Below are 15,702 nucleotides of genomic sequence, written 5' to 3' on the forward strand. Positions count from 1 at the left end.
CACATATCTCAGGTAAGTGCTAATAACGATGGGTTATTATCATAATCCTGGTTCCCTGAAAAAGAAAGACAGCCATTACCGAATGGGAAGAACCTTCTGACCTGACAATCAGTGAAAACATGTACCAAAGCTGCCAAATAGGGGCCCTGCTGGCAGGAGGAAGACCCGCCCCTGGTGTCTGTGAAAAGTCTCCTCCTGACTGCAGCTGCCTGCCATTTCTTCATCAGGATGGTTGTCTGGCTGAGCGACCCCTGAAGGGTAATGGCTGTCTTTGTTTTTCAGGGAACCGGGGTTATGATAATAACCTATAATTCCCGTTCAAATCGAAAGACAGCCATTACTGAATGGTAAGACTATACCAGAACTGTCGAGACACAGGGCAGTGTGTGTGTAGTCTGCGGTCGTCATCCGATGTTTGTGGAGGGGGGTAGAAAGACTCCAGGACAATCGGTTGATTAATGTGGAATGCCGACATGACCTTAGTTAGGAACACTGGGTTTGTCCTCAGAGTGACTCTGTCATTGCTTCCTGAGAAGATCAGACAGGCTTTATGCATGGACAAGCCGTGAATTTCACTAATTCTCCTTGTCGACGTTATCGCTACAAGGAAGGCTGCCTTGAGCCAGAGAAAGCGGAGCTTCGTTGTGGAAATGGGTTCAAAGGGAGCACTGCTAAGTCTTTGCAGAACTAATTCCAAGTCCCAGGCTGGAATTGTGTCCTTTTTTGCTGGTCTCAAATGTCTCACACCCTTCAGAAATTGGGTTGCCAGGAAATGGGCTTCTGGTGAGACATTGTCAATTTTATCATGGCATGCTGAGATGGCAGCCAGGTATACCTTCAATGTGGATGCAGATTTCCCATCTTCTAGCAGCTGATGCAGGAAGCACAGGATGACTGGCTAGACACCAGTTCACCACTCTACATCCCTCTGACTCCCATCCCATTGCAGACAGCGCCCCATCCTGTACCTGAGGTGTCTGTGGTGATGACTTCCTGTCTGTGCAGGCATCCGAGGCGGGATCCGAGGCGCAGATTGTTCTGATTTCTCCACCAGGACAGTGCCTGCCAGCATGTTGAAGTCACTGTCAATGGGTGGTGTTTGTCTCTCGCTGGGTGTTGCCTGTTAGCGTTTATCCACCTTTGTAATGGACGCATGTGCATGAGTCCCAGGGGGAGAATATTTGAGTTGGCCACCATCAGCCCCAACAGTTTTTGAAACTTGACTAGTTGGAGAGTCGATGCCCTTCTGAATGATGTGAGACAGTTCTCCAATGACTCAATTCTGTCTATGGATAGATAGGCAAGCATGTCCCAAGAGTCTATCCTCATTCCCAAGCCTCCTCTGTGTGAACTGCGAGACCCAGTGCAGTCACGTGACATATGGCTGCTGTATGTTTCTCCGCTTGAAGCTTGGAGTCTTCGCACACCAGCCAAGTAATTCAGGATCCTTATCCCCTTTGTCCTGAGGGGTGCCAAGGCTGAGTCCATTCACCTTGAGAATGTGCGGGGATCCAGTGAGATGCCAAATGGCAGCACACTCAATTCGTACACCTGGCCTTGGAAGGCGAAGTGCAGGTATTTCCTGTGCGCTAGGAGGATGGGGACGTGGAAGTAAGAATCCCTGAGGTCTATTGAAGTGAACCAGTCGCCCGGCTGGACAGACTGAAGGATATGCTGTGCAGTCAACATGCAGAAGTTTATTTTCTTCAGAAACATGTTGAGGCCTCTCAGGTCGAGAATGGGCCTGAAGCCTCCTTCCTTCTTTGGCACTAGGAAGTATCCTGAGTAGAAGCCTGCTCAAGAGTCCTCTGCGGCCACTAGTCGTATCGCTTGTTTCTCCCGCATCACAGAGATTTCCTGTGACAGAGCTTTCGCCCTTTTCAGGGCATCCAACAGTATTGGTCAGCACCCCCTGACGTATTCGATGGCGTATTCATGGGTCATCGTCGTTTGCACCCAGGAGTGCAGGCTTGCCATTGGTCGAGTCTGGTTGGTCTGTTGGGGGTTGGTGGAGGTGGTGATAATGGCTGCGTCCCTTCAGGGACACTCCTGCGGTTTCACAGGGGGCTGCCGAGGATCTCTCCACCCCTTAGGTCTCCAGCCGGAGCCTATTCTTAGCCCTCGCCTGCGGCTGACTTCGGCGGTGTTGTTCAGTCTGCGGGCCACTGGTCTGTTGTGGCCTCGGAGGAGGCTGCGCTGGTCTCAGCCACTGCATGTTGGGCTGCTGCTGGCTCCACTGGCGCTGTTATGTCTGCCTCCTAGTCTGCTGGAGATCCGCATATTTCAAAGCTGTCTCCTTAGCCTTAGGTGACCGTTCAATCGAGAGATCCACCGTCTCACCAATCGTCTGGCCGGTGGTGATAGGAGTTTCAAGAAGCACCAACTTCTTTGTGTCCTGGAGCTTGGCCTACGTGAGCCATAGATGGTGTCGGGCTGCTACCATGGCTCCGAAGGATCTCCCGATGGCTTTCCCTCACTCGAACAGCAAATCTGTCATATATGCAGACACAAGCTCCAGCTCCTCCGCATCTTCCTCATCCGACCCGCCAGGTCAGGGCCGGCGCTACCTATAGGCAGAGTAGGCAATTGCCTAGGGCCTCGGGCCTCCATAACCGTAACATCCCTATATGCAGTGTAACGGGGCTCAATCGTGTCATAATGAGATCGTTACAAAGTGACGTAACCCCTCGGTAAAAGTAGTATAGTGTTAATCCTCCTCTGGTAGGAGTCCCAGTCTGTTAGCATAGAGGGCTTAACACTCCGCTGCACTGGAGCCGGGCGGGGAGCCCCGACCCGCTTCGTCTACACCAGTCCACCAATCAAGAGGGGGGCCTCCAACATAAATTTTGCCTAAGGCCTACAAATGTCTAGAACCGGCCCTGCATCAGGTGTCCCATGTAGAGGACTAGGATGTGCGTTTGCTGCCCGGAACACTGAAGTTTCGGCGGAGTATGCTTTCTTGAGAATAGCATCCAGGGTCCTGCAATGGGGTTCTTTGCCTAACAGCACATTAAGGTTAAGTTATACTTCTGCCTCTTCGTCTCTGCGTACATGTGCGGGATTTGTTCGCAGAAGTTCGCATAGGTGTCTGCCAACATACTTGAACGTAAGGTTGACACATCCATAAGGGGCAGTGTCACATTAACACATTGCAATCTAGAGAAAACTAAACCCATTTTCTATGGTGCACCTATGATTGTATGGATGCAAATTTACATACTATTAATGATGTCACAGAAACTAAATGCACATGCACACACAAATACAAATTGCATCCTGTATGTGCAAATCTATATTGTCTTGCTATAGTTGGCTAGACACTTAACACTAGAACATACATACACACATCTGTGCGTATGTGAATTTCTCCTGCGTATCCGTTCTTATCTGTAACTAAATATTTGAATTAAATACATATATGGCGTTTCAGCAGTTAAACTCCTCAAAATGAATGAACTATAAATGCGTTCTTCTCCAACTGTCAGACCTGCAGTTTATGTGATAGGCTATAGTCTACTGAATATATTAAATATAGCCGACAATATGGGCTTTGTGATCAAATTAGTAATTGTGAAAGATTTATAATCATGTTGATTGGTGAAACACACTATTTCTACACATCATATTTTCATTATTATCATTATGTATTGTATTAGATTTGCGTCTGATATAGCTCTCATCTGATTGGCTGAGCAAGTTTCTAACTTTCCTGTGTAATTCAATCTTGATCACGTTGCAAACCCAGGTCTTGCAACTTGCTCTGGCACCCGGAGCACCAATGAAACGCCCCTTTAGGCTTCATCCTGGACAGCAAGAAATCTGTCCTGATGTCTTCCTCGTCCAGACCTTCGATTATATACGGACAATTCCTGGAGTAGGAGGACTTCGCCAAACCCCTCATAAGAAATACTGTCTACCTCGATGCTGTCGAATCGAACGTCGATTTCAGTCGAGGTTTGTCAACAGGTTTTGTCAAAGTCAGTAGGAGCCCTGCTCGCAAAGCTGCCCTATTGGGCATCTTTGGTACATATTTTCACTGATTGGCAGGTCAGAATGCTCTTCCCATTCGGAAATGTCTATCTTTCGATTTGAAAGGGAATTACAGTTACTTCAGTGTAGCTGGGTAGGTTGGCTGCTCCATCCATAATTCATGACATGGCTCTTGATGTGATTGGGTGAGTGACTAGCATGATAATGGAGTTACAATCCAGTGATCAGTCAGCTGGTCTGACACAAGAGGGAAACACCTCCAACCCTGTTAAAAGGCCAGGCTAAAGCAGGGTAGTTCAGTTTTGGTTCAGTTTCAATCCTAGTTTGTTTCAGTTCAGTTTGTCATATCTTGTCTAGGCCATTGTGCTCCTTCTGTTCCTCTGCTCTTCAAAGTGAGAGTGTGCAGTTTTGTTGATGATGTTTTCTTGTTTGTTGTTTATACTACAACACTTATGGGTCCTCCCTGTCCCCGATGTGACTGAGCCTGTCACAGGAATGTTTATTAGTATTGCTTGGGAAAAAAACAACAAAAAACAGAATTTGCCTCTTCATGAAGATAACTCAGCTTTTTTTTCTTTATTCAAATTGCATGTTCACAAATCTTAGCATTAAGGTTAAGGCATTAAGGTTAAAAGTATCTTGGGGGGGTTTGCTCTATGAAAACATCCTCTCAGAGGTCAGGATAGGTCTTATGGACTGGTTTTTGCCAGTTGAAATCCAGGCTATGTAACTAGCGGACTATAATCAGGAGCTCCAAGGGGGTGGCTTACAATAAGCTAAAAACCACTGACATCAGCCTATAAGTCTGAACACTGTGAAAGGGCTGTGTCCTTCTATATGCACAGTAAGACTGCAGAGTAAAATAAGCAGGTTGTGGTTTCCTGTGTAGGCTATCCAGTTAAAGCCTCTGTCTGGCATCCAATGCGAACAAAATAGCTGAAGGCTTTGACAACGTGTGTTTCATCTGTCCTAAAGAAGCATGAGTTTGAGTGGTTGGCCGAGTTGACTTATTGGCTATTTCAAATGAAGAGAGGTTAATACAAATTGCTTTCCTATGGCACCCCAGTGATACCACAGCAGAAAGAAAGAAAATACGCAAGAGTGATGTGTCTTGTGCTTTGGTAAACCTTGCACATGAATTACAAAGCAACATCATGCATTATTTGTATACATGGTTACAAATTAAAAATATGCACAAATTCATTAAAACAAATCCACATTTGTCGTGCCTGGGGCTCAAAAGATCCCAGAATTAGATCAATAGATGGATAGATAGGTTGTATGTATCAATAAGAAAAGTATACAGTTTATTATTCTACCTCAGCCTTCATTATTTTATTGTGAGAATTTGTTCAGTTTCCTTTCAATTCATTTATTTATTTACCATCCTTTGATGTTATCTGTTTAATTGCTATTGGTATTAATTATCCTAAGCCCAACCTCTAGTTCCAAAGGAGATCTGAACAAACAACACTCTCAAGATGAAGGCCACCTCAAGAAGCAGCAACATGACCACAATTATATATGTATTTGTAAAAACCTGTCTAATTATTTTCTCAGACACATGATTGAAATTGAATAGGAATTTGAATGCACAGGATACATGAATGGGAATGAATAGGTGTTCTGCATAGTCAGTGCTTTTTGTAGTGATGTACTTCCCTTTTTAAGCTGTTGGCAGCTGAGAAGCTGATGCATTTTTTGTTTACCAATTCCAACGGCTCCACAGCATTGTTAAGACAACAAAGGGGCTTTCGAGCACTTGGAGGTGACAGTGCTCTTCTTTAGCTGCAGCTTTGTGGAGAGATCTGAGGTGCAGCTTGGAGATCTCCCTCAGCACAGACTTGTCCTGTCAAATGTCCACTCATGCCCTTCATGAGGCAAATACTTACTCTTTAGACTTCAGGTCAGCAAGCATGAAACACATTTTCATGGCATGGAGCTTAATTAAGTGTCTTATTCTGCCCTAATGTGGATGATTCACCTCCATTTCAATGTTTTAGTGTATATTTTATTAGAAGCTTTTTGATGTACGAATCATTTTAATGGACATGTATAAAAACAATATTAGTATTTAGATGATGCACTGTAACAAAATCAAGTCCATCTATTGTTTCAACAGTTTATGGGGAGAAGCAGGAACAATCCACAACCCCAATAAATGTGGAGATGCACACTAGTGAAGGGAATAAATCTGCTAGGGCATCAACACCCAAATCCTCCAGAAAGGGAAAGGACAAGCCTGCTGAGAAATCTGAAAAGGACAAGTCTGGCAAGGAGAAAGACAGACCTCCATCAAGGCCAGAGTCCCAGGTAGGCCAGCTCTGTGTTGCCATTTCAAGAAGAGAGGAAGAAAAGCCAACTTGTCTTCATTCTTAATTGAATTAATGTGACTTTTCGTGCTGGAGTGTATCCCTTAAGAGATGATTATATGTTCCCTACTGAAAGTAGTTGTTAAAGTTCAGAAACTATGCAAATATTTTCATTGCTACTGAGCACATAGCCAATGCAAAATATCCCACTTAAGTTCTGCTTCCATGATGTCTGTACATGTGTCTTCAGTCCACGTACATTTATTTGCAAAATGAAAACAAACAGGTAATTCGTACTTTTTAAAATATAAACATGCAAGGTAAAATTGGTGCCAGAAAGAAAAATAAAAGTTTGCCCGATGGCTTAATTAGTAATACATTCCATGCATGGGCTTGACTGACAGGGGTGTGATCAGATAAGTTGTATGCTTTGAGTACATGGGTATGAGCAATACAGCCCAAGCAATCAGTTATTCATATCAGAAATTCAGGAAGTTCAATCAATTTTCCTGCTGACTGTGAAAACTATTTTAAATGGAATTCATCCATGTAGTAACATTGATAGGAAGTTTTTTCCTTTGTTTTAATATTGTTTAGGCTTTATTTTATGCCTGTTTAGGTAGAGAACTTCTTTAAAAGCCTCTCTATTATTGCTATACATGCATTTCTCACCTATCCTGTTTTTCAGGATGGTTTGTGTCTTGTCTCTTCTGTACTTTGAAAGGTTATGCTGGTGTATTATGAAGAAAATAAAATCTACATTACACCCTACCCATCAAATATGCCAATGCAAAATGTTACACAAGCCATTTGTATTGTCAGTTCTTTTGACTGTATTTTTCGAGGGGACTCATCGTGTAATAACTGCTTAGAGAAGGATTGGAATGAGAACCAATAGACTTTTCATTGCAGGGTATTACTTTCTATTATTTCAGAATGTGTCTGTTATGTATAAAATAAAATAAAAACCTAGTAAACTAAAACCCAACAGACAGAATGACTGCCTTGTGGAGTACAACTAAACAAATTCAATTGAACAATATGGTCCTTTCGGTGGTGATTTTTAACTTTAGGCCCTGGATGTCAGTAAACCATCCTGGATTCTTCGAGTTGTTAGTGACAGCAATGACGCAGACAGCATAGATGTCAGAAAAGATAGAGAACGAGTGGATGAAATCAGGGCCATGAAGCAAGCCTGGGAAACTGCTGAACCTGGACGGTCTATCAAGGTATTTCATTCTGTGTGTTCGTTTATTTGCTTTATGGTATGTAGTTGCTGTACGGGAGCTTTTATTTTATGGTTGTCATAAACATTAGGGTATCTGAATGCTACTGTCAAGACCACTTTACTTCAGTCATTGTAAAATGCCACATAGTGATCCAAAATGGTTTAGCCCAGTGTTTTGAATAATCTTACACTATATCCATTAATGATGTTATATCTGGTAAAATTAATACATAAATAATACAAATATAGTCTTGGGAAGAGAGGTATTGTACTGGATCTGAGACACACAATACTGCTACTGAAGCCATTACATTTTATTCAGTTGTGTACTCAAAACTTTGACCTACCCATCAATCATAAATGACATTCCAAATACTTGATTGTGGGTTTCCATTAAGGTGCAGGAAACACGTTGTGAAAAACAGTTTTGTAAATTGCAATTGGAAGATACATTTATTTGACATTTTGTTGTTGTTATTTTACAGGCTATGCAGTCCCGTCTGCAGTTCATTAATAAGCACCTACAGAAAGTCAATCCTGAGGTCCCTGCTGATGGGGGTGGGGTACTTATCACTGCGGTGGAGGGAGAAGGAGGTGCAGGGTTTTTGTACCCTTTGTTTTACTCACACTTGTTGATTTCGTTATGGTGTTCTGTACATTTCTGGCACAGATGCTATGCTTGGAAAAACAGGAGAATTAGTTAAAAATGTGTTTCTTTATGATTATGATCCGGTCTCAGAAGAACATATAACTGGTATTTATCTAAAGCAAGATCTCACACAGTGTAGGTTTTGAATCTTTTTATTAGAAAAGTGGGAAAGTGGATAAACAGGCTAATCCGGCTTTAAAATCATAGCTGAGACAGTGATTTATCCTTCTATCTCTACAAATACAATTTTACACTATGGCCTTTCTTTGACCTACTGAGATATACAATCTTGCGGTTTTTGCAAATTCCTTTAGAGGATCAAGAAGTGTTATTCTTGGGATCACATGCTCTTTATTTATATGGCAGTGAGAGTAGGTCCATCCTGGTTGTGATGAAGAAAGTTCTTAAAGAGATTAAGTCTGATAGCAATGATTATTTACTACTACTGCTACTTAATTCCAGTTGTGCAAGGCAGATGCCAAAGCTGATGTTTATTTGTTCAATTTATGTGTTTAATATAGCTATAGTGACTGGTCAATACAATGCATATGATAGAAAGCAAAGAATGTATAACATGTTAGGATCTGATTTGTGAAGAAATGCAGAGTATTTGCATTACTCTGCAGATTTGCTTTGTAAGCATAGTGGGCATGTTTTATAAGAACATATACATATATATTAATTTCTCGTAACAATATATATATATATATATATATATGATTCCTTTTGAATTCCTACAGCTACAGTGTCTCCCTCACCGGAGACCCCATCAACACCAACACCTTGTGATGCTATTCAGCAGGGAAGGGCCTCCTCTCAGACCAACCGACAGGTCCCCATGGATTTCACTCCTTTCATCAGGTCTGGAAGTAATGCTCATACATTAGTGTGTCTTTTTAAGTGATCATAATTGCTCAAGGATGTTTTTGTCCCCCCTCCAGTGAAGTCAACCCACATCTACACACACCACCAACTAGAATAAACACCTGCTTTCTGAACCAGACCATTTTAGTGCCACCACCTGTCACTGGCTGCTCCTCACAGTGCAGTAATTACATTGTGAAGCCTCATTTGCCAACCCCCAGGGAGCAAACACCCACTGTGACGTTGTGAATGTTGACCTTCTTTCAGGCCCAGCCACTTGGCGAATTATGAAATCACCCATGCATTTTCTTCAGGGAAATCTGAAGGAACAAATTCTGTTCTTCAGCTTTAGTGTCTAATTATTCATGCTGGGGTTAAAGTGCTAGGCCATGAATGTAAATGTTCCAATCTGTGGTTTATAAATATGTATTCTTTCCAACTAATAGCTTCCCTATTAAAACACATTTTTTTTAATTACTTATTCATTCGGTTACTGACTCCAGAAACCCATTTATTTCGGTATAGCTGTATTTGGAATTCAGATCTGGATGAAACTGTCACAAGATCATCTTGCCTGTGCTAGACTCCTGTGTCCTGGATGCTGGCCAGGGCACTGTCTCCATTTTCACCGAAGCTAGCTGCTCCTCAGATTCCTGCATCATAACTCAGATCAGCATGGCACCACATTGTGCATTCATCGCAGCGCTCCATTTCCTTTTACTGCATAAGACCCTACACGTATACTTTTCATCCTCCTAAAACGGATTTCCATTCAGTCTCAAAGGCTATAGCATCTCTTATTAACTACGTGTTTGAAGGTACAGATTTGTCTTGACCTTCCTACACCATTTTGAAAAGCCTCTATCAGACCTCTCCTGCACAGTAACAAAATGGAGTACAGGTCCTGTGTTTGTGTCAGGCTCTCGTGCCACAGAATGGTGAATTAAAGATGTGGCTCCCTTGTGCATTTAAAAAAAACAAATTTACTAGGTTTAAAATGATAATATTTTGGTGCATTCATTAAAAAGCTATTTCAGGTATACTCCCCTGGAGATAACCTTTTCTCACCCTTATCTTATGATTGCTGACACCATGTAACAGGATAATAGAAGGAGAGTCAATTATGCCATGGAAGTAAAATTAGTCTGCAATGCCCCCTCACCACCAGATTACAAAGGTTATTGTTCATTATTAATAATCCCTTTTTCATTTTTGCAGAGGTCAGTCACGCTAATATACCCCCTTTTGGTGATCAAAACTCTTTTTGGATTAGTTTTTCTGCTGTTTGTTCTTGTTATCAATATCAGATACAATGGCAGGAATTAAATCAATTACTTTGACCAATCCAATAATTATAAATGACCAACCTTTACTTGGTGGCAGCTTTTGATTTTGTCATAGGCTTCTTTCTTTTAGGCATAAAAAGACTGGGTTAGGATTTTGATTTAGTGAGTGATTTCATTTGTATTATTATTGTTACAATGTTTTTGATATATTACTATTTTATGTTTCTAGGAAATCGAAACCAGAGTCCGTGCTGAAAGATGAATCTGTAACCGCAGAACAGGAGAGACAGAAATCTGAAGAGATTCGAAGGTTCCGCCAGATGCAGGCCTTGGCAGTAGAGCGCAGAGAACAGGAGCAGCGATCAAGAAAGTACCTGAAGAAACAGCAGTTAGAGATGTATGAGCAGCTGCAGGTGAGAAACGGTGGATTGAACTGACCAATTAAACTGACCAATCCAAACAGTTCTTGAGTCATACCAATGGGAATACACAGTAACCGTGTTCATTGAACCAACAAATACCAAAAATGTGTTAAAATATGATATTCCTTATTTTAATTTGTACTCATCTTGGGTTCAGTATGTGTCAACACATTGGATATGATGAATAGTCTTCTATCAATCATATACTATAGTGCATTTCATAAGCTAATTTATATCCTGATTTATTTTTATGTGTGTTAGTTTCCCCCAACAGTGCACACTAATCTGGAGTAAATTAGTTTTTATATTGTATAATAATGAAAATTAAATTCAGACAGCAGCCCTGTAATCATCCACAGAGCTTTGCAGTCAAGCTGACTGAAAGTACACAAGGTGCTGCAATCAGGTGTCGAGACAATCATTTATGCAGCAAGCTTGATCCAAATCACCCTGCATGGGAAACAACCTGAAGCCCCACTCGGCAATTAGGCCAGTCTATGTGAAACCCACAGTAACGCGCTCTGCATAAGAGTGTCAGATACATGCTTTTCAGATTTTCAGTGTGGTACTGGAAATAATGTGGAAATTGGCAATGAGGAAGGGAATGTCAGTACTGTTATTTTCTTCTAAATCAGCTTCCTCACATTTTTGAGTGAAACTTGGGGTCTTAAACATATTTAAAGGAGTAATATTTCAAAATCCCTGTGCCTCACCTGTCAAATGGTGATGATCTGCTACCATCAGTGTTAATAAAATTAATCCTTCCATCTCAGAGGAAAAAGCCCTGCTGAGCTCATTCTGGTACTGCAGAGCTAAAAGGACCTGGCTGGATGCCTGGAAGCCCCCATGTGTGTAGTAGTCATATGTCCTGGGCAACTGTGCAGCTATTCGAAACTGCAGTGTGTAAAGGAAGAAAATGAATGGCTGGTTTTAAACTGATCAATTGAAGAGTGGGTGGGGTGGAATTGCAAAACCAGCTGTGTGGGACCATTGAGAATATTTATACATAAAGAAAGGGTATTTTTTTTGTAATGGAAAAACAAGATCCAGATCACTTCATCCATTTTAGGACTTATTTACGCATTATGCCTCCCTGTGTCAGGAATTAACCCACGTTTATTTAGTGAAGCATTGAAACTTGTTAAAATGTGTCCCTCGTGATCAGGTGATGCTGGATGAGAGCAGGCGCAGGATCCTGGTGGCACGGGAGGCGTACCGTTGCAAGCTGCTGCAGGCGGAGCACAGGAGGCAGGAAGAGGAAGCAGCTCAGGGAGCGGCCCATCAGGTGGAGCTGGAGAAGCCCCCCGCAGCACCGCAGAAGAGCCCCAAACCAGGCAAGAGTGCCGGCAAGAAGAAGTAGAGCACCTCACCACCAGTGTCACCATTCGGTTCTCACGTTTGATTGGCTGTAATACCCGTCTCTAATGAGCATCACCATGTTCATATGTTAATTAAAAATATTGGTTCTCAGTAAAATTGATTGTTTTTCAAATCCATGTAATTATCTTTGTTTTAAAGAAGAATTTTAAACCCGTTTCTGCTTTGATACTTTTTAATGTGTGTGTCAGGAGTGGCATAAAGTCACCCAACATCAATGTGAAAGACTGGTGGAGAGCATGCCAAGACGCATGAAAGCTGTGATTGAAAATCAGGGTTATTAAACCAAATATTGATTTCTCAACTCTTCCTAAGTTAAAACTTTAGTATTGTGTTATTTAAAAGTGAATATGAACTTATTTTCTTTGCATTATTCGAGGTCTGACAACACTGCAGCTTTTTTGTTAGTTTGACCAGTTGTCATTTTCTGCAAATAAATGCTCTGAATGACAATATTTTTATTTGGAATTATGGAGAAATGTTGTCAGTAGTTTATAGAATAAATAGGTATATATAGAGAATTATAGAATTATGGGCTTATTTATTGGTTTGTTTGATTGGTGATTGTTTGTTTGTTTTATTGTATTTTTTCCAGTAAGATGTTTGACCTCAGACACAGCGTTCATTAAAATGACTGTGGTGCCATCTAGTGGTGCATTATGATGACAACTATTTTCAGGAATAAAATAGAAGGCAGTTTAGTACTGAAGACATTATTCTGCTACTTCCTCAGTTATATATATGGCCCTCTGTTTAGCAGCATCTCTCCATATAATTAACACAGAAAACACAGTTACCATATTCCTACTGATACCTTTTTCCATAGAAGGCAGTAAACTGCTTAAATTAGGGGCATCCAGTGAAAAGTAAATACAAAAAAACATTTAGGTTACTACACAAGTTATAATATAATGATTTGTCTAAATAACACAATTGACATCCCTCATCAGAACATAGCATGGTCATGTTTTCTTGTTGGAGTTGTTGAATAAACTTCCTAGATATCTCTGATCACGGCTGCTCAGGTGCATATGAACGGCACCACTTGTGCGAAGCATGGCCAGATCAATAGAAAAATCTTTCCTCAGACACTGATCCAGTCCTGATCTAAACACCAGCCGCACTAAGTGCAAGGTCGTCTGACAGCAATTGTGTTGTTAGTCGGTGTTCCTGTAATGTCGGTCGCACCTCAGAAAGCGCTAATATAAAACCAATACCAGGGAAACACTGAATATTCCATCAATCTGAAGCACTTACGCAGCACAGGCAAGAAACCACCTGCCCTTGTTAGAGATGACCTCCCTTAAGGTATGAACATAATTGAGATTCATCGTCCATCCAATTCACACTTTCTCTCTGTGTGACCTCAGAGACATCCAGCAGGGCTCTATTGCAGAATTGGGGGGAAATGCAAACTGTTATGTTAGACGATGTGAAAATCAGATGGTGAGACTATATAAGAGCAAAGGAGAGAACGAAGCAGCGCTTCTTATATAGTCTCACCATAAGCAGGAGAGAGGTGGCATACCCTGCCTGGCACAGTGGCAGCTATTGCAGGATGATGAAGGGCAAACAAGACAAGAAGAGCTGTTGGGCAGCATCAGCTCAATCCTCTACTTTCCTCTAATTTCAGGAGTTGCACACAATGACCAATGTAGTGAGTGTGTCCAGAAAGCCGCTTTATGCGATGCTAACAAATGTTTGAAGGCCTAGGGGGAGCCAAGGCCTGGATCAGCTAACAATTTGCCCTCTTCTCCAGAAGATATGTCCTCACATGCACGTTTCGCATGGCGTTCTCCTCTTTAAGCCTGCCAGTCGCTCACTGGCCTCTGTGAAGCGCTGTGTAGGATGTAGTCTGTGACTTTAGTCAAGCTGAAAGATTTAATATTTCGCCAACAGCATCATCAAGCCTTAATTTAATATCCAGTAAAAGTTTCCAAAAACTGGTCCCTCTCCACACGTGCAACTCATGTGTGTGACTACAGGTTTGATATTGTATTTTCAAATTTGTAGGCTCTGAACAAATTATGGGATGTGTAATTTGTAGATTTTTAATGTTGTCTTAGTATACAAGTATAAAATCCTCTTGAGACTCCAATTAAATAATGCAATTCCTTTCTTCATTGTGTAGGACCTTATTTCACACCTGAGACCCGACGGGGGTATAATTGAGCCTCTCCAGGCTGTGTTTTTTTTTGTTGTTGTCATCTTGTGTGTGTTTCCCCCCCCAGTGTTCCAACTTGACATGAAAAGCAGGTTCACAGATATCCCTGGGCAAGTGGAAAGAACCTGGAGACAGGCAATGTATTGCTGTTGGAAAGCCTCTGCGACAGATTGCCATGGCGTTCGAAGATCAAAGATGATTTCTGCTGCACCGGCGCCAAGTGCCAAAGAGCATTATGAAACTGCGGTGATGTCAGATCGAATTCTGACTGGCACTTCAGTGGATGGTGTTTATTAAGATAGCCAGGTGGTACTTTGCTAAAATGAGGATTGGTTTTAATATTATTGGTACCCAGATTACCTAGTATGACATTATTCATGTGATGACGGGACAGCATAATATGAGGTTTTTTTAAAAGCATGAAATAACTGTAAGGATATTAGCATTCTACTTCTGTCTGTGTAAAGCAATATAATTATAGAGCTGGGAGATAAGATGAGAGAGCCCACTGTGTTGAGCTACAGCAAGGAGTAAATAAAATAAACTCAAAACGCTTGCTGATTCATTATAGTGGTGTTGAAATAAAACCAATTGTCCTTTATTTTTAAATGCCAATCGCACCAAATATTATTGTTATACTTTCTGTAGACAAAGGGAAGATTATGTGAAATCTTTAGAAAGAAAGTAGCTTGTAAAAATAATAATGGAAGTTATTTCAGAGCAAATGGCAGCAATTATACATTAATCGCAGCATTCTCTGGTATCTATGAAGCCCCAGAAGTTATACTCCGTAATGTGGGCTGACAGTCTCTAAGAATATCTAACCTTTTGTTAAGTGACCTCGATAACTAACAACATGAGCCCTGGATGTCATCTTTAATGGCTCCTTGTTACATAATGTATATCATGTATGTGTCATCCCATCCCTCTGTCATGAGATTTTTCACATTTTGTTTGTAATACATATCATGGGCTTTTAGAAGATCGTGACCGACTTCAGCATTTTAATCGTTTAGATACAATCCAGTTAATTACACACTGCTTCTGACATTGGAGGTGTCTTTGTTTCACATGACTTGTGACTAAACATCCTCAACAGCCAACCTCAGCTGTACCTCAGAGTTACCGTACGTCTCCCACTCAATGAGACTAACAGATGAGTCGTCCTGCGATCTTACTGATCTGCTAGAGCCTCACCCGGTGACCTCAAGGCCACAGGAGCCGCTGTGGCGAGCTGACAGTGAGGTGAATGCCTGTCAGTTCTGCCTCCTAAGCCCCTGGGGACACAGACTCCCAGATCAGTCACTGTCACCGAGTGCCCAGACAAGACAGGCCAGGAGTCCCTTCTGGGCGATATCCCCAGGTGCACGATTGACAGGACCGCTCACTCCATGCACGGCAGCAGAGTGG

General features: G+C 41.8%; 1 protein-coding gene across 2 annotated transcripts in view; it reads left to right on the forward strand.

The window, feature by feature from the left end:
• Positions 1 to 14,245, forward strand: part of adgb (androglobin) — an 89,521-nt gene extending 75,276 nt beyond the window's left edge. The window contains exons 31-36 of one of the 2 annotated variants that reach the window (XM_066700861.1): positions 6,113 to 6,303; positions 7,376 to 7,531; positions 8,016 to 8,124; positions 8,920 to 9,040; positions 10,559 to 10,742; positions 11,917 to 14,245. In XM_066700861.1, the coding sequence (XP_066556958.1) occupies positions 6,113 to 6,303; positions 7,376 to 7,531; positions 8,016 to 8,124; positions 8,920 to 9,040; positions 10,559 to 10,742; positions 11,917 to 12,111 (956 nt within the window). In that variant the 3' untranslated portion in view covers positions 12,112 to 14,245. The remainder of the gene's footprint in view (positions 1 to 6,112; positions 6,304 to 7,375; positions 7,532 to 8,015; positions 8,125 to 8,919; positions 9,041 to 10,558; positions 10,743 to 11,916) is intronic. The other variant, XM_066700869.1, reaches the window with a different exon arrangement.
• The last annotated feature ends 1,457 nt before the right edge of the window (positions 14,246 to 15,702 follow it).

Source organism: Amia ocellicauda, chromosome 1 (genome assembly GCF_036373705.1).
Source record: "Amia ocellicauda isolate fAmiCal2 chromosome 1, fAmiCal2.hap1, whole genome shotgun sequence".
Taxonomy (NCBI): domain Eukaryota; kingdom Metazoa; phylum Chordata; class Actinopteri; order Amiiformes; family Amiidae; genus Amia; species Amia ocellicauda.